Below are 26,077 nucleotides of genomic sequence, written 5' to 3' on the forward strand. Positions count from 1 at the left end.
TTAAGGGCACACGGGCGCCAGCGAGGGACCGTGCCTACGTACGTCTGTGCGTCTGTGCGTCTGTGCGTGCGTATGTCTGTACGTCTGTGCGTCTGTGCGTCTGTGCGTGCGTACGTCTGTGCGTGCGTACGTCTGTGCGTCTGTGCATGCGTACGTCTGTGCGTCTGTGCGTCTGTGCGTGCATACGTCTGTGCGTCTGTGCGTTTCGCATTGCGGTTCGTTCGGGCCAGTCCGGTGCGGTGGGGACCAATGTGTGGGTGCTCCGACCTCTTCCAACCGTGGAAGAGTAGGCCAAACACCCTCGAGAGGGGCTCTCTCGACCTCCCTCTCTCCAGCGGAGGGCCCTTCCAACCAGCAGCGGCGGGCGCGAGCAAACCGCGGGGGCCGCGCCTTCGCCCCCCCTTAGGTTTGGACGGGGCAGTGGTGGGGGCGCGGCTTACCGCGAGGCGAGCAGCGTGGAGGCCTGCAGGTCGGCCACCACGTGCAGGTAGTAGTAGCTGAGGAAGACCCTGCGCTGCAGCAGCAGGAAGAAGAAGCAGATGGCGTCCCAGATGATGCCGGCCTCGGCGCGGGGCAGCTCGCACAGCTTGGGGTCCGGGAAGTCTGGGGACACGGCGTCACGGCCAAGCGCGGTGGCGAGACGTTAACTACCTCTCCTGGTGTGCAGGAGCTCGTGGGTTCGATCCCGACCCTGACACCTGCTGTATATTTGGAGTTTGCGTGTTCTTCCCGCAGTCGTGGGGATTTTTCCCCGGGTCCTCCGGTCTTTCCCCCCACGTTTAGAATCAACATCACGCGTTTAGTGAATTTGGCTGTAATACATTTCCACGTGATAAGCCACTTCATAAAGCTATTATCTGTGGCCAGGTCGTTTCTGAGAAAAAGCTACGTAGCTCAGTGAGCCTTACCTGGTAAAATAATAAATAAATAAAATTGTACGGTGTGGGTGGTGCATGTCTGTGTGGTGTGTACGGTTGGTATATGTGCGGTGTGTACGGTTGGTGTATGTGTGGTGTGAATGGTGTGGGTGGTGTGTGTGTGCAGTGTGTGCGGTGTGTGCAGTGTGGGTGGTGCGTGTGTGTGCGGTGTGAATGGTGTGGGTGGTACGTGTGTGCAGTGTGTGCGGTGTGGGTGGTGCGTGTGTGCGTGGTGTGAATGGTGTGGGTGGTGCGTGTGTGCAGTGTGTGCGGTGTGTGCGGTGTGGGTGGTGCGTGTGTGCGTGGTGTGAATGGTGTGGGTGGTGTGTGCAGTGTGTGCTGTATGTACGGTGTGGGTGGTACGTGTGTGAGTGGAGCGTGTGTGTGCGTGCGGTGTGGGTGGTGCATGCGCATGTGTGCGGTGTGTATGTTGAGGGTGGTGCGTGTGTGCGGTCTGTGCGGTGTGGGTGGTGCATGTGTGCGATCGGGGTGGGTCGTGTGCATGCGGTGTGGGTCGTGTGCGTGCGGTGTGGGCGGTGCGTGTGTGCGGTGTGTGTGTGCGCACCCTGGTTGTAGCCCTTGATGGTGCACACCAGGCTGAAGGCCTGTACGAGCCAGCAGCAGTTCTCCCCGAGCGAGCGCAGGTAGGCACACGCGGCAATCTGCAGGGCACAGCACGGGGGCGGCGGTCGTCAACCCCCTAACCAGGCCTCAATGCTCCTGCTCCAGATCACGTCTTCCATCCAATAGGATCTCGACATCAGTTATAAAGAGGTCCACAATGGCACTGCCATTTATTTAAAGACACCGGTGGCCTTGAGCAAGTGGCAGTAATTCCACATTATTAAGGCCAGGAGTTTGCTCTGAAAACCACTGTTGAATTTCTCAGGAAGTGCCACTTATTTAATCGATGCCAGGATCCCGGTTCCTAAGTTTACGAAGGAAAAGTGTTATACTCTCTGGTTCTTTCGGTAAAGTCACGTAGATAAAAATACTAATAAAAGAACACGACGTTTCGGTCGCAACACAAGCGTCCGTCATCAGGTGAGAAATAATGATCTGCTGTTGTGGCTTTATATAGGCACGGGGGGGGAAGGGGGGAGGTTCGTAGAGTCGTGGCTGCAGGAGTTCACGGGGGGAGAGGGGGGAGGGTTTGTGGCGTGCAGGGACGGGTGAGAGTGAGAATCACAGTAGTTAAAACGTTTTAACTGCTATGATTCTCACTCTTACACCCGTGCTGTTTTCGTTTACTAATTCAAGCTCATGGACATGCTAATTTCTCCAGCCCCCAACCGTCCCTGTACGCCACAAACCCTCCCCCCCTGAACTCCTGCAGCCACGACTCTACAAACCCCCCACCCCTTCCCCCCTCCTGCCTATATAAAGCCACAACAGCAGATCATTATTTCTCACCTGATGACGGACGCTTGTGTTGCGACCGAAACGTCGTGTTCTTTTATTATTTTTTCTATCTACGTGACTTTACCGAAAGAACCAGAGTGTGGATTTCTGCAGTCACAAAAGCTTCAAATAAAGATTGAAACGTGTTATCTTTAATCCTTAATGATAAAAGATCCAATACCAATTCGCGGGGTACTCTTAGAACAGATCTTGGAGGTCAGGTGTCAACCGTGCAGTGGGAACTGACAAAGGGTAGCGAGCGTCAACGAGATTGACTGTGACGACCTCTTGACCTCACCATTTTTCTAATGAAAAAAATTGTTATTAACTAAGAATAAAAGCAATGGCGGAGCCAGGATTTTCAGATAAGGGGGGCAACCCCTCCAGCAATGAAAAATGATAGAGGAGTTGTTAGTAAGTAAGGACTTGTCCCTTGCTTTTAATTCGACGCGCGTGTGGCGATGGCAGCCATCGATCGAGGGTCGAATTCGAACCGCACCGTGTGTTCGGCTTGGCGCTCGCTGAAGGTGAATGCCTTCAGGGAAGTCGTGTCCTGTATACGCAACTGCGGACAATTCTGTGAGTCACTTATAACTGCTTTGCCGTTACTTATTGCCAATTATGGACTCAGACTATTGTTCTATCATCTCATAGAGTCCCTGGCACGTAATAATATGCTACACAGTGGCAGTCGCAAAATGCCGATTTATTACTAATAAACCCTAATAATCCGATCGAAATTATGTATTTTGATCGGATCATTGGGGGGGCACGTGCCAGCCCCCCCTCCCCCCTGGCTCTGCCAGTGAGTACAAGTGTATTGACACGGACGAGCGATGAGGGGCAGGGGTACAGATATTCTGCAAACGACAATCCCGAGGCCAGGTGCCCACGGAGTAAGTGGAAGGGGGATTGAGCTCAGTGCCCTATCTTGACCTCGACTTTAGCAATAGGCTCGCCAACTTACGAACCGTGGCTCAACATCGCCTGCGGACGCACAATTACACAGCACTTGTGAGTACCGCCAGCGTCCGGTGGGGCGGCCGTGCGTGCGGGCGGCACTCACGGAGAGCACGTTCTTCACAATGATGACGGTCACGTTGTAGGCGATCATGTAGTCCCACAGCAACAGCGTCCGGCGCAGCGGCTGCAGCAGCAGCTGCCCGCCGAACAGCAGGAAGTAGAAGCAGCCCACGAGGTAGCCCATGCAGAAGAAGCTGATGCGCATGGTGCCCGCGAAGAAAATCACGATGAGGACGAACCAGAAGAGGTAGCTGAAGAGGATCACCTTGATCATGTCCAGGTAGGACCTGGGAGAGGACGGCAAGAGCACGGGCCCGGGGGCTCAAGAGGTCGGCGTGCTGAGCCGGCGCCGCCGAGTGAATCGGGGCAGCCGCCCGTGATGTACGTACGTACGTATGTACATACGTATATACGTACGTACGTTGAACTTCTTTCGCACCGTACGTAGCCGACCGTGCTAAATCGGAGGTGATGAGCTGGCTGCCTAAGAGTGGCAAGCTGGTGGCTCTGAGCTCGGTCACCAATGCCATTACAAAGACAACAAAAAACCTTCACATTAAATATGCTTCTGCACTGAGTGCTGACCACCGCTTGGCAAGGATGCTGAACGGAGTCTCCGCCCCGTGGAAGTACACCACCGTAGCACAATCGGGATGCATTTGCAGGAGACGAAAAAAAAACATTTTCAAAGTTCCATGCACACGCACGGAAGGAACGGCAACGCCATCCCCGTGGTCGCCACCACCCCCATGATCTGAGGATCCAACAAATCACTCGAGACAGCAAGAGTGGCTTACGCGAACGCTGCCGCAAGAGGTCACGCGTTTGGCGCAACGGTCCCTCGCTGACGACGCACGATTGATGAGCGAGCGCACACGCGCGATTCACACTTCACGCACGTTTACGGTGGATTTCCGCTGCATTCAATGGGACGGCGTAAAACACGAATCGGCGAGGAGATGAGACGGTGACAACGTTGGCGCAAAAATATCGAAATGCTCTTTCTTGATCGCCATCGGCCGTCAGCTCCATGGACCCACTTGCAGTGGATGAAGTCGGGCACGGGGTTGTCGGAGCTGAAGTCGACGGCGTTGAGGCTCCAGCAAACCTCCACGTTGTCCCCGGCCTGCAGGCGCACGGCCGCACGGTTCTCCTCCTCGAACACGCACAGCTGCAGCGACGCCACCAGCAGCAGCATGCAGTCGTCTGAGGGGCCCTCGCGCACAGGGCGCCGCGCACGGCCAGGGGAGGTGGAGGGGGGAGGGAGGGAGGAAGGAACACGGAGGTGGAGGAGGTGTTTTCTGTGATAGCGAGGTATGAAACTCGGTTGCTGAGGTGCCTTGAGTGCTTTGTGAGGTCCGGACACTGAAGAGCGCTAAATAAAAGTAACGATGCATTGTGGCTTCAGGTGAGGAGGTGCGGTGACCGATGAGGAGATATGACATCGCGTGAGGAGGTGCAGGAGTGGTAGGGGAGTAGTAGGTGTGGTTGCTCACAGATGATGAGGATGGGGTTGGGTCTCATTGCGAAGTCGGGAAAGAAGAGCCACTTGATGAGGTTGGAGTTGAAAGTGGCTCCGGCGAACCTCCATGGGTACTCTGGCACGCACAGTGTCCACGCGGCACGCAGAGTGTCCACGCGGCACGCACAGTGTCCATGCGGCACGCACAGTGTCCATGCGGCACGCACAGTGTCCAAGCGGCACGCGGTGGGCGCGTGCACAGGGGTGGAGGGGGGGTTACTCCTCAACAACTCATATAAAACTCTCATTACAGATTACCTTACATTTTAGTGTAGTAAAAATGCAATCATATTATTCGGACAGTATTTTACTTTTATCTAATCTGCGTACAGGGTAAGATAGAGGAACGATGACGATCCCAAAAGGAACGCCTCCTCCTCTTGCCCTCCTTAACCCTTCCCCGTTCCAAGACGTTTGCAAGTGGCAGGGTGGGTGTCCCGTTCACCACCGAATCTCGGCACGCGCGAGCAGTTCATCATTAATTTTATTTAGAGAGGCGTAGCGCCGCTGTTTATAAAGACATTGTTCTCACCGCAGAGAACCAGAGCGACACGACCGCACTCTATAATAGATGGCGCCAAACTGTGCCAGGCACCCTCCCGCATGGCCTTTTACTTCCGATTCCAATCCGATGGCGTAGGTTTTGATAACAGAATGTACAAACGTCATCAAAACGCAATCGGAAGAAACACTGATGACGTCCACGTACGTATTCGTACGTCATCATGATGGGAAAGGGTTAATCACCGCGTCGCTTCCGTACGTCACTCCGCAGCAGGGAGCCGCCGCGCCACACACGAGGCCGGCGGTCACCAGAGGCCGTTGCAAGTTAGGTTGCCCACGCTGACCCACCGGCTACGTGGCCCGGGGCCCGGCACCCTCACATTTCCACCCACTAGAACCCTCCGTAAGATAGCCTTTGTGGGCAACATTTTGAAGACGATGCTGCTGGGCAGGATGCTATCGACTCGCAAACGGTTTCGCGACGAATCCTTCGACCGTGAGACCACGGAAGAGAAAAACATCTAACGTTCGAGACATCGCCACGAACAAAGGTGCTCATGTAGCTTATCAGTTTAATATAAAGTCTTTTAGAATGTCAACTTGTAACGTGCCGCACAATATTCGTTCACTCTCGTAGAGGACAACTCAGAGGCGCAGGGATGCAGCTGCGCAAAGTGCCGGCGCTAACAAATGCCCATACTCTGCGGTCCTCTATATGCTGAGGTGTTATCAACCGATTAAAGAGTGTTTTACACGTGGGAGGAAACTGGAGCACCCGGAGAAAACCCACGCGTGCAAAGGGGAAACACTCGATCCCAAACGGATGGAACAACTCGAGTCCACGTTTTTGCTGTACCGCCTTTCCCTAGCAAGCCACGGTAAGGTTCCTCGGAGTTTCGCAACACTCGTGTGGCGATCCACCAACTCTTGCTGCTGCCCTCACGGGGGGGGGGGGGCGGGGGAGGGGGGGGTGGTACGCGACTGCCGAGCGAAGAAGCGGTGGCTTGCGTGCGCCCACCCTTGCAGAGAGCTGGGGGGATGCCGATGCACAGCAGGTACTGGAAGAGCATGAGCGACGCCAGGAAGAGGCAGTATCGCGGCCAGGCCTGCGCGATGGCCTTGCGGCGCCGGCGGGCCATGAGCGCCAGCATGCAGGCCCCGTGGAGGCACGCGTACAGGTCCATGCGCTGGCCCACCGTGTTCACCGCCGTCAGCAAGCAGATCTGGCCGCGGGCGAGCGGGGGAACGGGCGGGGGAATGGGCGGGTGAACGGGCGGGGGAACGGGCGGCGCGTTCACACACGGCAACTTGCTTCTAGGCCGAAGCGCTCGGCGGACACTTGAGACTTCTGTGCTGCAACCGTGAGACTTTGATGTCATCGTGGTATCTCACAGCCGTGCCCTACTACAATACCAATACAACAATTAACGCCCCTTTGTTTATTGTCCTGTGGATTGGGATGATTGATATCCTGAAGTGGAAGATTAGTTGCTGGATAGAACCACATTTGTTAATGTGATTTGTAGCGTTGATCCTTACCCTCCCCACCCCCCTCTTGTATCGACAGTTAAATTTTAATGTGCAATTTAATTGAGGGACTGTGTGTTGTTGTCTTGCTGTGGTCTGCGACTGTTGTTTACATTTGGTGTTGACAAATCGGCAGGAATTTTTGTACTTATGCACTTCATTTATATGTATTTATATTTTTTGGGTCTTTCGGTAAATTCACGTAGATAGGTTCAAAGAAAATAACAAAAATCTACTTTGTTATTTTCTTTGAACCTATCTACGTGACTTTACCGAAAGACCCAACTAATGATTTCCTGCAGTCGCGAAAGCTTTAAGTCACGATGAAGTTATTTATTTTTATTGAATTGCTTGCCTCTGTTCTGCACTATTATATCGTTTGTTGTTGTTCATCCCGTGACGCTAATGGAAAATCCGTGAAAAAGAGCTTTACAGCTCATCGGATTCCTCCTCCAGTTTACATAAAGACTCCGAATCTGAGTGCTTGGCAAGTGGCAGGAAACCGGAGTGCGTGGGGAAAACTAAACACGGACAAGGAGAAACAGCCACACGCTCCGCATGGACGGATTTGAGAATCCGCTAATTTACGGGCAGCGGCAAAAGCAGGCGCCACCGATCCATGAGGACGCCGCGGCCGCCTGCACCGGACCCACGGAGTGGTCGCAGTACCTCGAGGCCCAACTTGTAGAACTAAACTAAACAATTTTTTATTTCACCAGGTAAGGCCCACTGAGCTATGCAGCTCTTTTTCAGAAGTGACCTGGCCACAAATGATAGCTCAACGAAGTGGCTTATCACGTGGTAAATGACGTTGATCATAAATGTTGAGGGAAAACCCCGGAGGACCCGGAGAAAAATCCACGCGACCATGGGGAGAGAGACACGCAAACTCCAAATATACAGCAGGTATCAGGGTCAGGATCGAACCCGCGACCTCCTACACACCAGGCGAGGTAGTTAACATATCCTAGCCTGGGGTAATTCACATATATTATGCATGCACACCATGCCTGTACATCCTGCCGTAAAGTGGTGCAAACTGGTGAGCGAGCAGCGGCACGCTACCTCGAGGCCGAACTTGTAGAAGCCGTAGTTGATGAAGTACTTGATGCAGCCCACGATGCCCTCGTCCAGGTTGCGCCGCGACACGTTTTCGAAGACGGTGCTCATGAGCGGCGGCGTGAGGCCGAAGTGCAGCCGGTGGTAGAGCTGCCGCCTCATCACCGTGATCTCCACCACCAGCAGCGCCAGCGCCACCACGTGGTGCTGCACAAGCAGGGGGGGGGGGGGGTCATCGTGCGATGGCCACGCGCGCACCCAGCGGTATGACGAGCGAGGTCAAATTGCGATGGGGGGGGGGGGGGCGACTCGGCCCATCGTGTCTCTGGATTCGATAAAAAACGGTACCACTTGGTGAGGAACAGTGGGTGTCCTTGGCCCCTGGCACAGGAATGTGAAACCTCCACGACTGGTCCAGGGACGTGAAATCGAAATGAGCAGCTGCCTCTCAATTCTCACTTCAGTAGCAACGACGGCCTCACGTTCGCGCCGCTGACCTCCGCTGCCACGGCCCGCAGCAGCCGGACGGTCGGGAGTTCAAACCCCTGCTTTGGGTAGATTCAACCCGTAATCCCTTCAGGATCAATACGATTCCGGAGCGATCACGTGGGTAACCAACAGTGGCCTGCCAACAGAACGCCGGGCCTCACCACGCCAAGAAGGAATTTCTTCCGCGGAGATGAAGAGCGCTGCTCTGTAGCAGAGGCACGGTGAGACCTTTAAAGTTCCCGGGTGGCAGCATAGAACATTGAAGGCAAACCTAATTATCCCAGGCTTATGCTATAGATGACGTGGATATGCCTTGTCTCCAGGTACAGGTAAAGATCTCTATGCGGTATGTGAGGATGGAGACACTATCTCCGTTTGACACGGAGGCTTTCGCGACCAATATTATTCATAATCAAGGTTTTTTGGGTTAGATCGCGTAAGCATAAATGTGTCGTGAACCCGCCACCACCCGACACAACCAACCAGTCAGGTTTGTCACGTAAACAAAACGTGTCAATTACTTTTGCTAATTCTGGCAAAATCGCCCGATGATGCTGGATGTAATGACCAGTGAAACGTAACAGGACTCAAAATTGTAATTTTCGTGGATTTACTCTCCAACACACCATTGTGTGTGTGGGCGCCGTATGGCGGTGTGTGGGGTGTGTATGGGCGCCGTACCCGGATGTAGGAGAACACCGGCCGTGATTTGCGAATCCCGACCCAAGGCAGGGGATCAACGGGCCCAGCGTACAGTGTGGAGCCTCGCAGCAGCTCCTCCGTCTCCAACGACGTCTCATTCAGCAGTGGCTATCACGCCGCATCGAGCAAGCACATGAACACACACAGAGACACAAACAAAGACAAAGATCCCCCGTATAGCCTGGAACAGACTGTTGAGGCAAGTGCTGTTAGCTAGCACCTATGGAGGCCGGCACGGCACACGAGGGGGTGGGTGGCCAACACCACGCCCGGACGCCTTTGTCTCCCTAGTGGCGATATTTACACATCACACCAAGTACTAATTTGAGGCTGAGTCGACCTAGGGGAGGCCCAGGACCTGTTCAGATCATCGTCAATGGTCTTGGCCGTGAGCGGGTATCGAACCCGGGTCACCAGGTTCGTAGCGCAGCGCACGAACCGCTACACTGCCGCTCCCCACACGGACACACAGACAAACACAGTTCAACCAAAGCGACGTTAAACATCTCCCCGACTTCATTTAAAACGCCATTGTTGTCAGCCGGCGTTATTGTCCACATTTGGCAAATGACTCAATAGGTATTACACACAGCAGCAATCATCACCCCCTGCTGGCAGACTAGCGCCCGTTTGGAGGCCAGGTGCTGGAGGTCACCTTGTGACCACATGGACAGCTGACACTGGGAACGCCCTTTCAAATGTTTGAGATGCGTTGCGACGCAAGTCGCCGATCGCGTAGAATAAGCGGAGAAATGGTCTGGGTCCCAGCGTCGCGCGCGAAGCGTCCCCGACTGACGCTCCGCACCACCGAGCAGTTGCTGGAGTAGTGGATGGGGTCGATGGTGTCCAGCTGGTAGATCATCTTGCAGATGATGAGCACGCACGCCCACACGGTGCTGATGGACGCGGCGAGCGGCCGGAAGCGCACGCACGGCAGCGCGAACACCCAGAGCCCCAGGAAGAGTGAGTTCATCAGGGACACCTGCACAGCGCGCACACACGACCAGCGCCACCGCGTGCTCCACCACCGGCGGCAGCAGCAGCAGGAGCTTCGATTCCTGCTACTCAGAGCGGGAGGTCGGCAAAACGATAGGTTCAGTGTCCCAAGCGATGACATCGCGAAAGAAGGGTTAACATGAACTGGATGCGGTTAGCATTAACCAGACATCAATAGCGAAGGGTTAACATGAACCTGATGCGGCGAGGGAAGGCTGTCGTCGTCACCTGAGGCGTGTCCGTGTTGTACAACGTGTTGTTGTTTGTTCTCCCAAAGTGCTAGGTGCTTGATCTGCATAATAAGCGGCCACGCATTCTAGAGCCACCAACACACGTGTGTGTTGTTTACTTAGCACGTGGTCCTGTCGAGCTCTGAACGAGCGAGTGGGCTACTCGTCTGGAGATACGTTTGAAGCGAGGAGCTTTGTCATCGAGAGCAATTGGCCTGGCTTCGAACCATCTAGAGGAGGGGTCAGCAACCAAAATAACAAGAAGATTTTTTTTATTAGAATTCGGTACGAAAAAATAACTACATTTTTGAAGAGCCGCAATGCAATATGAATACGAGACGTTGGGGTTGTTAATGAATGACGTCACGATGCGGCCCTTAAAGAGCCACCGCACGCGGCTCCGGAGCCGCGGGTTGCCGACCCCTGGCCTAGAGGGTTGAGCCCTCAGCCGCCACCGACTGGAGGCGCGCGTGAACCGGACGCGGACGCTGGGCCGCAGCCTGCTGCGTGCGAGTGCTCACGTCCTTGAGGGAGATCCAGATGATGTAGAAGGAGACGACCTTGATGATGTGCAGCTCCAGGATGCGCCAGGCCAGGGTCTGCACCTTGCGCAGAATGTCAACCGACTTGAGGAAGAGCACCGTCAGCCGGTCGAGCACCAGCATCCACTTGTTCCGCTCCTCCTCTTCCTCCTCTTCCTCCTCCTCCGTCTCCATTTCATCGTCCTCATCCTCATCCTCTTCTTTCTCTGTCAAGGCAAAAGTGTGCACTCTGGATCATCAGTGCCATCTTTACTCATCACTGCATCGCGCGCATTCAGGTGCGCTTCTGCGGCTGTCTTGAACGCTCTTCCTTACGATATTAGAGAGCCCACTGGACCTATGCACTTTTTAATCATCTAGATTGATAAACTAATTTCTTTAGAACTGCTTTTTGTATTTAGTTTATTGTCCTCCCCCGCACCTCCGATTAGCACGATTGGCTACATTAGGTGCAAAAGATCTATCCACTGCTGGATGAAGGCCTCCCCAAGCCCCACAGTCCCGCAATGCAACGATCCACTGAGCACCGACACGCTCCAAATCACGCGAGCCGATTTCATCGCTCCATTTTCACACTCGACGTCCTTCCGGTGCGTTCCCTCCCTTGGCTGTCGCTCCGTTGTGAGTCTCGACGATCCGCCATCGTCCCTTCTGGTGACAGGTCCTGGGCACCACGGTGGCGATCTCCCTTGCCTGCTATGCAGGTCACGGGTTCGATCCCGACCCTGGCGCCTGCTGTATATTCAGAGTTTGCGGTGTCTCTCTCCCCCTGATCGCGTGGATTTTTTTTCCGGGTCCTCCGGTTTTCCCCTCCATGTTTGGAAACATGCGTTTAGAATATTTGGCTGAAACAAATTTACACGTGATAAGCCACTTCGTTGAGTTACATTTGAGGCCAGGTCACTTCTGAAAACAGAGCTACGTAGCTCAGTGGGCCTTACCTGGTAAAATAAAAAAAGTTTAGTTTTAGTTTACGTCCAGCCCCAGCAAACTTGCTTGGCTGAAGGCAAAATTATGCTGTGCTTACTCTGCTCAAGCATTTCACCTGCGTGTGTTCGCGAATCCCTATTTTTCTGTCTCTCGAAGTAATTCCAAACATGCACCTACCTCTCCACGCGTCAGTGCCATCTTCACAAGTGTTTATTTATATCGAGGATGGCCCCAGCCATGGGAATGTGGAATGTTCCAGCACCGGCTCAGGGTCGCCGATGAATATAGCACTGCCCCACACTCGCTGGAGCAGGGGGACGGCCTCACACCCTCCAGGGTGTCTCTCATCAAAGGGCCCGCGTGTCAGCAATGACACGTCACACTCTCGGCTGGCACGGCCTGAGGTCCACACAGCTTCGGGTGCCTTTACAGTTGAAAATGGAGTGGTCACGTAAGACGATGGAATAAAAAAATAGGTAATAGGAATGTGGAATTTCCACCACCGGCGGAGACAGCCTGGAGATTATGAGGTGAAAAGAGGGTCCCATAGACAGCAATGCAATCCCTGCCAATCCCCTGTGGTGATCCATAAGAGGGTTTTTTTTGGTTAGATCAAGTAAATATAAACGTGTCGTTAAACCGCCACCACCACCCGACACAACCAATTAGCACGGTTTGTCATGTAAACAAAACATGACAATTCGTTACTAGTTCAGCACACCGGTGTGTTGGAGAGTAAACCCACAACATTTATAATTCGAGTACGACGTTTCGCCGTTACTTACAACCAGCCTGAACTTCTATTATGGATAATAATATTGATCGTAAAAGCCTACGTGTTAAACCCACTGTGGTTACTTTGCCATCGCGGGAGTCATAGGTGTCGCGTGGTTGGCATGGGCCCTGGTGGGAGGAACGACACACGCGGTGCTCTCTCCAACACCGCTACAACCTCTTCGGCGGAGCCCCTCCGGCTTGTGGGCACCGGTGCAGTTGCACTGCCTGCACACCCCGTAGCCGCATCGTCGATCGTCGTCACAAGCGGCACCCGTCGTCGCAGCGGTGGGACGAATCTTACCTCCGTCAGGCGGCGGGGAATCCCGGTCCTCCGTGGAGTACTCCGCTGATTCCTTCTCGCCCACCACACCCTCTTCCCCGCCTCCCGGCTGCTCCCCTACCGCTCCATTTCTCTGCATGCCCACGTCCGGGAGGCTCCCCTCGTCCGTGGCAAGCCTGGCGCACACGGCACAGCTTGTAGTAGGAACGTGGCACGGCGGCAACGGCAGGCAGGCGACCAGAACATCCGCGGTTGACGCACGTGGCTCTCGGAGGGGGGGGGGGGGCGAGGAGATGCGTGGCGTGCGACGGTGGCGCGCTTGACGAATGGGTCGACGGTGCGGGGTGGCGGCAAGCTGCGGACAATCCACTCGATGACAATGCGAGGCCTTGCTCAATGAGTGCTGCGGTCAATGGCGATCCCCGAAAACAGGGAATGAATGCGTGGAGCTGAATGGCACAAGGCGGTGAAACAGAATGATGCGTGCTGCATACATACAACGTACGGCAACCCCTGTAGCGTGATCGTGTTCATGGGTGGGCATAGAACCACTCAGAGGGGGGGAAAAGCCCGTGGTACGGGAACCAAAATCTAAGTAAATGGGAAAAGCGAAACACGACGGTGGGGCAGTGTTTCCATGGTTACGGTGTTCACGGCCCTGGCGAACTTTGAGAAAAAACCGCCACCGCTGTTAAATATCGCATCAACTTTTTTTTCTACTTGACTGAGAATTTAAAAGCGGGCTGAAGCGAATGCTACAGGACTGAAGTACAGAATATAAAGTTGGCATTGTACGTGTACTCATGCACACACATGAATGTAAACATCGGAATGAAAACAACAACAGTCCACCGAAGAGCCTTCTGAACTGTCACAGCAAATGCTGATGGTGGCTGTTCAGGCCGAAACAGCACACATGCCAGCACCGTGCATGCCTGGCCATCTCTGTCTCCCAAGTGTTGCTCTTGCCATACTACCCCACGCCTTGCCGATTATTCACTCTCGGGCTGAGCTAACCTCGGGTGGGTCCAGGCCAAGTAGAGGTCACCCATTTCCCGTGCGGCCTTTAGAAATTCAACCTTAAGTTACTAGGATGTTACCACAATGCAGCCACAATGTGTTTAGTTTGTTGTCCTTCCCCCGCACCTCTGTTCAGCACGGTTGGCTACGTACTGTGCGAAAGAAGTTCAACATGCGTACATATAATCATCACGCCACACGGCCGCTAAGCATGCAAAGATCACCGGAGATCTCCCCACCTTACAGACCAGACGGGCAAGTGCTATCAGCAAACACCCATTGAGTGTGGCGTGACACACGAAGTGGTGGTGTGGCCGGGAACCACACAAGGCTGAGTGAACCTTGATGAGGCTTAGGACAGGTTCCAACTTGCATGGCAGAAATCAAACCTAGGTTTCTGAGAAAGTAGCTCAGTGTGTTTGTTAGTGACTCCCGGGATCCTGTCAACTTCAGGAAATGGAGTGTGCGTCGCGAGCTTAAGAACTGATTTTAATTGAAGCGTCGCCACGCCCTGACGAACCGCTATGCCACCACTCACCCAGCGACACACTGCGACGCACGGCGACAACAACAACAAGAACTACGACAACAACAACAGCACAGCCCCGTGCAACGATGCACCGGGAACGTGGTGGAATGGAAGAGTCGAGGGGGGTTTGGCTCATGAACGTTGGCTTGGAGGAACCTGCACAAGCCAATTCATGGCACGTACACACACTTACTGGGGACGCCTTTTGCCTAGATTTTCCTTGATGCTGGACACACAGGGGAGAGCGTTAGTGAGAGACGGAGGGGGGGCAGGGAGTTACCAGCAGAAGCAGCAGCACCCCACACCCCAGTAGCACCCCACACCCACACCCCACACCTCACACCCCACACCTCACACCTCACACCCCACACCTCACACCTCACACCTCACACCCCACACCTCACACCCCACACCTCACACCCCACACCCCAGCAGCACCTCACACCCCACACCCCACACCTCACACCTCACACCCCACACCTCACACCTCACACCCCACCCCCCACACCTCAGCAGCAGCAGCAACGCGAGCCAGCCTAGACGAGGCCTGATCCTCGCAGGACTAGTCTAGCTCCGCTCAACAAGTCCACTTTGTGTTTGCTTAAAAATATATATTTTTGTTTAAAGGCTATTTTCGCAAGTCCGGTACTTACAGAAGGGGCGTGCACGAAGTCATTTAATTACTTTTAGTTCGTTTTTTCTTGGCCCAATAAGGTTTATTCAGTTCCATTGTAAGAACCTATCTTCAACATCATCCATTCCTGAAAATAGCATGATATATGTGACAGTATAATTCTGGACAGTTGTATTGTTTAAAGCGTTTATGTGACGTAGTAATAATTTGTTTATATTTGCTCGTTTAGGTGCACCCTAGCTTGATTCGTGCACCAAATATCAGGTACAAGGGTTAATTTGAAAAAAAGATCCCATCATTGTAATAACGAGCAAATTTTCATTTAAATCGAATTGGTCTGTGAGCTTCATTATTTCACACAACTGTGATGTCACTAAGTTGTGTAGTGTGTCCGTGACGCGCGATGTGTCAGCGCGCCAGCACCGTCGCTTAGGGCCAGCCTCGCCGTGCATTGTGGGTAGCCACGGCGCCCAGTCGGATCGGTATTGTTGGAGAGGTGACCGCTGCTGAATTAGCAGGGTGGGTGGCAGAATGGGAAACACTCAGTGAAGTGTACCCTCCACTCTGGATTCAGTAGAGACGCACACTTTTTTTTCAGGTGCGGTTCTGCGGCCGTTGGGAATGATCTTCCTTACAATATTAGGAAGCCACTGGAGCTATGCACTTTTACATCATCTAGATTAGAAACTCATATCCTAAGAACTACTTTTTGTGTTTAGTTTATTGTCCTTCCCCCGCACCTCCGACTAGCACGGTTGGCTACGTACGGTGCGAAAGCTCAACATAAAATGCAATACACTCGTCCCATTGTTTCAAAGAGAGACACCGTACGCTCTGGAACCGGGATGGCGAGGTTGATGATGCTACTGAAGTTGACGGCGAGGACAATACAACATTTTAAAGCCTCTCTGCTCAACAACGTGGGTTATTAACGCTGCTGAGCCACTTGCTAGAAGAGACTTCACACACTTTGAACCCCACAGTTCCCTTCAAGGCTACGTTCTGGCTTGCGTTGCTCGAGAAACATGTAACTGCCACTTGCATTCCCAGAAGCATGCCAAGCACCCGCGCACCGCTCTCTACTCGTGCACAGCATGCCGGGCACGTGTGCTACGTGCAAAGCACACCGCGGTTGTCCAAACGTGAAACCCCGTTCAGAACATGCCGTTTAAACCGCGAGAGACAGGGGGTTGAGCAAGGTAAACGATAACAACAAATCCAAGTCCAGGTGTTTCCCCCGGCTTAAATTAACATTAGAGCAGCGCTCATCCCCTTTGGCGGCCCTGAGCCAGGAGTGGAAATTACACATTACTATGGCAGGGGCTGATCGATATGCATATGACGAGCAATTTTGGCAGTACTATAAATGTAATAACGTGCATAAAAGGATAGAGGTTTAAAAGAGAGTGGTAGAGAGAGACTGACTGAGAGAGACAGGCACAGATCGAGGATGCAGCATAGCGAGTGAGTGGATTACCCACCTATTGACTAACACATAGACTCTCCCACTGACTTTCGAGTAGCTAAGCAGCAAGCGGAGGAAGGGAAAGAGAGACAAAAAGCACACACACACACCAGTTAGCCACACGAGCACAGCAACACACGGCCAAAGGTGCCCCTCGTCATCGTCACAGGTGACCGGGGTGCGTGCTGTCTGTGAACATTGGTGAGCGAGCACGGCAAGCCGTTTGGCCAACGTCCCAATATTCTCAGCTGCCTTTGTTTCCCCGTGCTCACGTTCACGCACCAGATCAGACACTTCATTTCGGAGTCGACCAAACCCAGCGGGTGGTGGAGAAGGACCCGACCAGATTCAGATGCACATCGGGACTAACGCTGTGCAAGACCATTCGTGTTGTATTGCGCTAAGGTGGTAGACCCGCCGGTACCGTTGCTCCCAATGCAGCAGCACCCACACCGACAGCACCCACGCCGACAGCACCCACACCGACAGCACCCACACCGACAGCACCCACACCGACAGCACCCACACCGACAGCACCCACACCGACAGTTTTACGCGAGGCGTTAGGAGTCGTCGGACTCGGCGAAAAAAGCGCAGCCGCTTATTCTGGGTTAGGCAAAGCACACCCCCTACCCCCCCACACTTTGACAATGGCTTATTCCACGCGGGCAAGCGGCACGCGTCGGAACGCGTACAAGGCAAGGGGGTGGGAGATGTGAGGTGATAATATCGGAGGGGTGTTACGTCTTAAGACAACGCTCCGCTGTGGACACACAAGCGCAGTGCGCTGAATCAGCGCTGGCTTTGAAGAGGAATGGGGAAACGCACGTAGCTTTCGGAGCCGCGCGCGCATTTGTGTGTGTGCGCACACGTGTAGGTTGCGGCTGTGGTGCCTGCATGCATGGTGAGTGCTGTGCAATGCTGTGTATGCACAGTACGCATCGCGTGCATCGCTATGCGTACATTTATATGTGCATGTATGCTGAACTTCTTTCACACCGTACGGAGCAAACCGTGCTAATCGGAGGTGTGATTTGTGTGTGAAGCAATATTGTGTTCAGAAGATATGACATGCGTGTGCACTTTGCATGCGTGTTCTGCGTGTGTGTATGCATGTGTGCTCGTGCTGTGCATGTTGTGTGCGTCTGTGCGTACTCTGCGTGCGTGCCCTGCGTGCGTGCGTGCTCTGCATGCACGGCACCTGTAGGCAACGCCCTGGTTAGCGCGGGCGGCCCTGTCCAGGTCGGTGAGCGCCAGGAAGCTGTCGTGGAAGTAGTGCAGCTGCAGGATGCAGCAGAGCAGGAAGGCGGTGGGGATGAGCACCTGGGTGAAGAGCTCCGACACGCTGAACTGTTGCAGACCCAGATCACGCAGCCTGCGGCCGACACAAAGGTGCCCCGCAGGACGTCACAGACTGCTGTGGCAAGTGCTGATTGAGTGCACCGGACACGCCGGAGCGCCTTTGTCTCCTCGCTGAGGCGACGCACCGGGTACTCGTTTAATGCCGAGTCGACCTAAGGGAGGCCCGGGATCGGTTAAAATTTACATCAGTTGACGTTGGCCGTGAACGGGAATCGAACTCGGGTCGCCGGGTTCGTAGCGCGAGCCGCGCTAACCGCTGCACCACCGATCCCAACCTAAAGACACGTGCGCGGTACCGGACTCGCATGCGCGCACAGATTCTCCCACAATCAGAATCTTTACTAAGACTGGGGGAGGATGTCGATGAGCTATGGGGGGGGGGGGGCTGGGAGGGGAGGACCGTGCCTGAGCGGGAGCGGCACACTCACTGCGAGTCCGAGAGCCGCGTCATGTTCCTCCACAGGCCGGGGAAGGACTCGAACTGGTAGGTGTAGATGAAGATGGTGACCAGCATCGTGTAGGACACCACCACCATCCAGAAGTACTTGAGCAACCGGCGCCACCAGTTATAATGCACCTGCACAACATACACGCGTGCGCGCACACACACAGAGACAAAGATCCCCTACCTAGCCTCGAACACACTGTAGTCGCAAGTGCCGCTAATGTGATGTCGTCATAATTTGTTCATATTTGCTTGTTTAGGGTGCACCCTAGCTTGATTCGTGCACCGAATATCAGCTACAACAAGGGTTAATTTAGAGAAAATAATCCCACTATTGAGCTTCATTATTTCACACAACTGTGAAAATGGGCGGTGTGGTAAGGACCACTCATTTAAGGCCGAGTCAACCTAGAGCGACGGCCAGGACCGGTTCAGATATATAATTCGTCACTAACGTTAGCGACGGCTGGGGAACGACCCCATCTGGCCACTCACGCGATCCGTGAGTGCTGGCCCGACGCAGTCTACGAGCAAGGTGGCTCTCGAGAAGCGACTGCCGCTCCCATCGTCTCACCGCCTACCGACTCGCCACCCGGGCAGCCCGACGCCACCCGGGCACCAGCGGCAAAAGCCTGGAGCGAGCGCGGGGCGGCACCTGGTAGAGCGCCACACAGCCGAGGCACAGCGCCATGTAGATGATCTTGTAGGTGACGAGGCGGCCCTGGAGGCCCACGAAGAAGAACATCCCCCCGCACACGTAGATCCAGTACTTGACGAAGAGGCCGCGCACCAGGGCCCCCAGCACGTGCATCAGGTTGCTGCCCGCCTCGCCCTCGGCCTCTGAGCTCGCGCGCACACGAAGGCGAACGATGAAGACGAACGACAAAGATCAATGACAAAGGTCCACCGCGTAGCCGCACAGACTGTTGGGGCAAGCGCTGCGATTGAGAGCATTAAACTAGAGATTTTATTTTACCTGGTAAAGCCCACTGACCTGCGTAACTCTTTTTCAGAAGCAACCTGGCCACAAATAATAGCTCAATGAAGCGGCCTATCATGTGGAAATTTATAGCAGCCAAATACTATATTCTTTAGATAGAAAAAATAATACAATATCACGACGTTTTGATCGCAACACAAGCAATCGTCTTCAGGTGTGTTGCGATCGAAATGTCGTGATATTGTATTATTTTTTCTATCTACGTGGCTTTACTGAAAGACCCAAAGAATATGAATTCCTACAGTCACAAAAGCTTTAAGTCAAGATTCAGCCAAATACTCTAAACACGTCATGTTGATTATAAATATGGAGGGAAAAACCGGAGGACCCACAGAAAAATCCGCACGACCGCGGGGAAAGACATGCAAACTCCAAATATACAGCAGGCGTCAAGGTCGGGGTCGAACGCACGACCTCCTGCATACCAGGTGAGGTTGTTAACGTCTCGCTACCGCGTACGAGTCGGTGGTACGGCCGCCACCACACACGGCCGCATGTCTCCCCAGTGGCGGTGTTTACTCACCGCACACCAGATACTCATTTGGTACTGTGTCGACCTAGGAGAGGCCCAAGCCCAGGACCGTTTCAGATGCTTATCGCCAATGTTGGCCATGATCAGGACTCAAACTCAGATCGCTGCGTTGGTAGCGCAGTTTGCCAGCGACTATACTACCGGCTCCCCACACGCACACAGAGGGACAGACGACGATGACACTGGAGCTGCGTTGACCCCCGTGTGGGGTTGACCTTGCAGCCAATAGGGTAGGAGAATTCCCTGCAACTGGCATGACACGCAATCATCATCATCATCATCAACGCCACCCCCATTACCCCCATCATCACCTACACCACCACCACCACCACCCCCATCACCCCCCCTCCCACCCCGTCCGCGTACCCCCTGGTGGGGGTGGGGGCTGCTCCTTCTCGGGCTGCGCCTCCAGGCGCTCCTTCAGGCGCTGTCGCAGCAGGAGCCAGAAGGTGGCGTTGTACAGCAGCTGCATCACGTGACACCACGACGACATCCCATCATCGCCATCATCATCACATCACCACGTGCAGGCTCCACGCTGGGGAGGGTGGCTGCTGTTCGCAGATCACCGGAGCAGGAACCGGATATCCCTTATTTTTACTGCGTTTAAAGCGCGTAATCTGACTACTGTTACTTGTACATGATGGATCACTTTAAGGATTACCTTCGTTTAAAAAAATAACTCACGTAAGAAAGTCCTCGTCAGCAATGCAGGGCAATGGAAATAGTGCAGCAGCCAATGCACGAAGATCTCACAACAAAGCCTGTGTGTATGTGCCGGTGAGTCTGTGCGAGTGTGCATGGTGCGTGCCGGTGTGCGTGCTGCGTGCCGGTGTACGTGGTGCATGGCGGTGTGCTTGGTGCGTGCCGGTGTGCGTATGTACCTTGCTGCCGAGAGACACGCAGGGGATGTCCTCGTGCACCAGGCCAATTGGCGCGAACTCCACCACCCCGACCTAAGCAGCACGGGGACCGCGAGCGGCGCACAGGGACAGCCACCGTGTTTCTCCAGCATACGGCGCTCACGATGATAGCACAATCTAACTCTCTAAACTCAAACTAAACTATTTTTTATTTGACCAGGTAAGTCCCACTGAGCTATACAGCTCTTTTTCAGAAGCGACCTGGCCACAAAATGATATCTCAACGAAGTGGTTTATCACGTGGAATTTTACAGTAGCCAAATACTCCAAATGTGGAGGGGAAAACCAGAGGATCTGGAGAAAAATCCACGCGACCATGGGAAGGAAACGCAAACTCCAAATATACAGCAGCAGGCGTCAGGGTGGGGATCGAACCCACAACTTCTTGTATACCAGGCGAGGTAGTTAACATCTTGCCACCGTGGCGCCCTGTCTGTGGGACCATGCGTGTTCTTCAGTTAACTCGCAGAGATTCGAGTGAGTTTCACCGTCTGGTTTGCTTAAGGAGATCTGGGCGACGAATGAACGAGACGGATGTCAATGTTTGACACTTATTTCATTGTATCTGTTGTAATCCCTCGTTGTGAGTTGCATAGTCAACTCGTGATCTTCACGGAAACCCAAACTTTGAGTCACGGACTTGTTTGCCATGCAAGAGAGTTGAGTAAAAGCGAGCAAAAGCAATCCGGCTACGACGCGCAGAGACTCCTCGGGGCGCTGCCCGGTGCGAGGCCCACGGCAGATCTGAGCATTCTTCAGCAATTAAGAGCATCGTGTAAAGAAATGCCCTTGTAAGGTCAAGTGGCTTTTAAAGCTCCCTTTGATCGCTTGCAATATATTTCCCTTGACATATTTTTACATGGCCGTGATCCAGCCTTTGGAAAAAATAAAATCTGTGTCCCTTAGACGGCCGCCTGCCGCCGACTCCGCGCGCGGCCGGGGATTGGATCCCACGATCCATGGTGTGGCCCCCGTGCCCCCTTTGTGTACGCTTCTCAATTCGACTTTTATCTTCAGACCCAGCATCCAGAATTCCCCGGTTCAGTGAAGGTCTGATTGTGTACGGTTATTTAGTAATTTATTCTATTTTAGATTTTATTATTATTGTTACGGGTCATTAGCCAATTTGGCCGGGGCTATGGCTGCTGGCAAACAGTGGCTAACGTTTCGAGTAACTCATTGCTAAAATCAAAAACATCATTACTGCTCAACTCAAGATTGTCACCGACACGGGCCGGTGATCCTGTAACACGGACCTCATGCTCAGTGTGTGGTCAGATGATGACTATTACTATTATTGTTGATATTGTTGTTTAGCGAGTACCGAGTGATTTGACCATCGTTACGTGTGAGCTCATTTCAGGACAAAAGTCACCAACTCAGATCATGGAGATTGCGTCACATGGCCCAGCGGTAGCGCGCTCGCCGCAGAGGTTCGCGGTCCGAATCCGGCAGGCCGCCCTGGTTAATACAGCGGCCGCGTTCACCATAAACTACTCCGCGTCGTCTCCTTCCCTTCCCAGTGGACATTACAGATCCCTCGACGTCACTCGACTCGAGGAGGCCGTTGCATTGCGGTGCAAATCAGCGCGAGCCAGCCAGCCGGTCAATACGGCTCTGAGTGAGCGAGTAAACGAGCGAGAGGGTGACTATGCGAGCGAGCGCGTCTCCCGCTGGCGGAGCGCCGTGCCGGTACCCGCCTTGAGCGGCAGCTCGTGCTCGTTGAGGCGCAGGCTCCACACGTAGGCGAGCAGGCAGAGCACGTTGCCGTAGGCCACGAGGAAGGGAGCGCTCAGCATGGTGTAGTGGCGCCGGTTCCGCATCATCCAGATGAGGCACGACCACAGCAGCAGCACGAAGGTCAGCCAACTGTGGTAGGTGATGCTCCACGCCTGGGACACGAGCGCAGACACGCGCGGGGGCACACGGTCACACGCAGATGCACATACAGGTTCACACGCGAGTACACAGATATTCCCATTTTCCTAGTTGTTGAGGCGAGTGCTGTTAGCGAGCACCTATTAAGGGCAGTACGGAAATAATGTTCGCACGCCACGTCGGGTACCCGTGTAAGGCTGAGTCGACCTCGGGGAGGCCCAGGATTGGTTTAAGTATTCACCACTGATGTTGGCTGGGAGCAAGAATCGAATGTATATATATATCTGTGTATCCACTAGCATACAAACCCGTGTAGCCTTAATAGACTGTTGGGGCAAGTGCTGTTAGCGAGCACCTATGAAGACCGGCACGGCACACATGGTGTTGGGTGGCCTACACCACGCCCGGCCGCCTTTGTCTCCCCAGTGCTGATGCTTACACACCACACCGGTTCACATCTAAGGGTCAATTGGCCTTGGGGAAACTCAGGACCGGTTCAGATCCCATTTTCCAATGATATTCGTCACGGTCGGGAATCAAACCCAAGTTTCCGAGACTGCGCAGTGTGTGAACCACTGAGCCACCGCTTCCCATGAACACACACACGCCCACGCACGCACATTGACGCGCACACGCCGAGAAGGAAGGAGCTATAAATTCAGATCATTCGTATCCCTCGGTGGAGTGATTACGATTTGGAGGGGGCTCGCCGAGTTCCCACTTGACCCGCCGTGACTTCCTGCCGGCTCTCGAAACCTCCAAGGCCCGCCCGGGACGAGGCGGGAGGACGACGAGGTCACGACGAGGATGGGCAGGTGGCCAGCGCAAGCCCGGCTCATAGTTTCCAGACGGAGAGCTGTCTCGCGCCGATAGCAGCGCGGGTCGCGCCACGCCGTCGCTCAGACACGCAACGCGCTCCGCGTTAAAAATAACACCGCCACCTCCTCTTGCACAAACTTTGTCTGCGGTGGCGACTTTGTTCGGACAAAGGAAACGCTCTCCCGCCACACGTGTTCGGCGGGGAAACGCTCGCAGTCGTGGTTCCTCGTCGGCTCGTCCTGGCAAAATCTCACGTGGAGACGTTATCGTGCAGCACCGTGTAACCAGCCTCCACCCCCCCATCGAAAATGGGCGCACACTGCCCAGCGAGTTTCACCTGTGCCAAAAATAAACCGAACCAAACCGGTGAACATTACTCACACACGCACGCACGCACACACACACACGGGGAATGTCGCGATTTTGGTTTCCCCATGTCTGAAACGAACACTGGCGAGAAACAACAACAACCGCCATTCGCCACTAAGTGGAGGTGACTTTACCATGGCAACTGTGCCAGGCTATGTGCACGTTAAGGCCATGTGAAGTGTCGGGTCACGGGACAGACCCAGGTGCCATGGGTGGACTGACTCAGATAACTGGCAGGTGCACGAGCTATACTCCCTACAGTAGCAGCAGCAGCAGCCCCACGCGCCAGAACCCACAGGCCGATCACCACTCACACGGAGACCCGCCACTCCACCGCGGCCGTTTCACACTGCACAGCGCTGTGAGTGAGCGAGTCAGTATGTTCGTACGTCTGCAACGTGTATTTGCGGAGAGGTGTATGTGTGCGAGGTTTTGTACCTACGACAAAAAAAAATATGGCATTGCAAAGGACAGCGACATTTACGGGGTGAAGTGACGCACTTCAGAAATTACAACGGCCGATGTGTGACATTCTGTTTATAATTTTGTCTCTCTATGGATTTGACCTAATTACTCGGAGTCGGTCCAAGTCTCCCACCTCCTGGAGCAAGCGCTTGATGTTAACGGTGTTCTCTTGTCTGCCATCGACCTCGTCCTCTCGTCGGCAATGTCAGAGTGTAACTGACTGCGCCCGGCGCTGCCCGTGCTCACGCCATGCGCTAAATAGAAGACAGGAACATCCCTGGCCATCTGCAGTCTCTCTGTGAGAACCACGCTGCCTCTGCAATGTCATACGTTAATATATTTACCCATTCACTAAAATCTACCTTTGTTCTTACATCAGTAATATCAAGGTGGTGGGGATGTGTCTCTGGTGCACATAGCATGACAACGACGACGACGATGTCATCTTAGTGACGGTCCAGCATCAGCTTCATGCATCAATTGGAGTGAGCTTTTCTGTGTCCCCACGATGATGATGATGTGGCTTGCCCCTGCTGCACGCCGGCCTGTTTGTGTGTGCAGTCTGTACTCCTATAACACGGTCGTAGCTGAATTCCTAAAGAACACTGCGTTATGGAAAAATCGCATTATAATAAAAGATATAGGTTAAAGCAAGTCCACGATAACATGTGAGATGCGTACGCAGGCCAAACAAAGACAGAAGCATCCAGCAGCATCCCAAAGCCTCGTGTGATGCTACGTCGATGCAGCCGTATGACCGCTTATTCCTACTCGCACTACGACGTAGTTCCATTCGCTTGATCGCGTTATATCTAATTCGCACCCGCGTGATGAAAATGTGTTCCCAAATACATTCATCGCGTCAATATATCAAATTCGCCGTTATAGGAGAACAGACTGCATCACAGACGCGTACTTCTCAGCAGGTTGCCAGGATGCAATGGGGCTTGGCTCAGGAATATTTTTGTGTTTTTTTTCCCACCAACGGGCGTGAGAGTGAGACTGTGGACAGACACCCCGTGGGCTCCACTCAAGGTGAGCTCACCGAGTTTGGCAACAGCTGCTGATGGAGCAGCTGGAAGCCCGCCCGGGTGTTGGATGGAGAGGGGGGATGATGTCTAGAAAAATCTTACCCTCCTCAACTGGACCCAAGACAAAGAGCTGCCTCGTGGCTCAATCAGGCGGAGTGCCAATTCTGCTTGAGGATGACGATGATTACGACGATCGTGACGATGAAGGTGGAAAGAACAATTGTTACATGTCCAGCCAATTTTTTTTGTTTATCCACTGCTGAATGTGTACTTCCCCATGTCTTGCAGGCCGAGAGGTATATTTAACCGTACTTCACCATGCCGGTCATCGTGGGTTTATGAAGGTGCAGAGGGTTGCATAACGCAGCAATGGATTTTTCTGTGCTGCTCTCCCGCCACGCCTCCCACATCTGTCTTGCGCGCAAGGTGGTGGGTCGCTCATCCAGGCACCGTCCACACTCAACCTGCTTAGCTTCCGAGATGCGACGAGGACGGGTGCATTCTGGGTAACTTGTCCAGAATGCAAGCCACGCAAAACAACCCAAATCTACCGCGTAGAGATGGATACCGCGTGACGAGCGTGGCGCGCAAACTGCTAGACGATAAAAATACGAATCCGAAAAAAAAAATGGAAATAAACCGCTCTCAGCATTGCTGAAGCGAGGCCACAGCGGGCCTGCGGAGTCGTGGGCCGTGGGCCGGATGC

The 26,077-nt window shown here is 53.8% G+C and overlaps 1 protein-coding gene across 1 annotated transcript in view; it reads right to left on the reverse strand.

Annotated features, from left to right (window-relative positions):
• LOC144946733 (piezo-type mechanosensitive ion channel component 2-like) overlaps nucleotides 1–26,077 on the reverse strand; it is a 121,585-nt gene that overhangs the window by 55,414 nt on the left and 40,094 nt on the right. The window contains exons 11-29 of the mRNA XM_078875864.1: nucleotides 23,629–23,745; nucleotides 22,510–22,794; nucleotides 20,771–20,842; nucleotides 20,253–20,352; nucleotides 19,010–19,194; nucleotides 18,338–18,486; nucleotides 17,749–17,922; nucleotides 16,596–16,605; nucleotides 12,921–13,302; nucleotides 10,892–11,118; nucleotides 9,950–10,126; nucleotides 9,124–9,252; nucleotides 7,960–8,160; nucleotides 6,386–6,590; nucleotides 4,838–4,939; nucleotides 4,382–4,547; nucleotides 3,385–3,628; nucleotides 1,483–1,579; nucleotides 441–603 (exon numbers count right to left, since the gene is read on the reverse strand). Of these exons, the coding sequence (XP_078731990.1) occupies nucleotides 441–603; nucleotides 1,483–1,579; nucleotides 3,385–3,628; nucleotides 4,382–4,547; nucleotides 4,838–4,939; nucleotides 6,386–6,590; nucleotides 7,960–8,160; nucleotides 9,124–9,252; nucleotides 9,950–10,126; nucleotides 10,892–11,118; nucleotides 12,921–13,302; nucleotides 16,596–16,605; nucleotides 17,749–17,922; nucleotides 18,338–18,486; nucleotides 19,010–19,194; nucleotides 20,253–20,352; nucleotides 20,771–20,842; nucleotides 22,510–22,794; nucleotides 23,629–23,745 (3,185 nt within the window). The remainder of the gene's footprint in view (nucleotides 1–440; nucleotides 604–1,482; nucleotides 1,580–3,384; nucleotides 3,629–4,381; nucleotides 4,548–4,837; nucleotides 4,940–6,385; nucleotides 6,591–7,959; nucleotides 8,161–9,123; nucleotides 9,253–9,949; nucleotides 10,127–10,891; nucleotides 11,119–12,920; nucleotides 13,303–16,595; nucleotides 16,606–17,748; nucleotides 17,923–18,337; nucleotides 18,487–19,009; nucleotides 19,195–20,252; nucleotides 20,353–20,770; nucleotides 20,843–22,509; nucleotides 22,795–23,628; nucleotides 23,746–26,077) is intronic.

Source organism: Lampetra fluviatilis, chromosome 42 (assembly GCF_964198595.1).
Source record: "Lampetra fluviatilis chromosome 42, kcLamFluv1.1, whole genome shotgun sequence".
Taxonomy (NCBI): Eukaryota; Metazoa; Chordata; class Hyperoartia; order Petromyzontiformes; family Petromyzontidae; genus Lampetra; species Lampetra fluviatilis.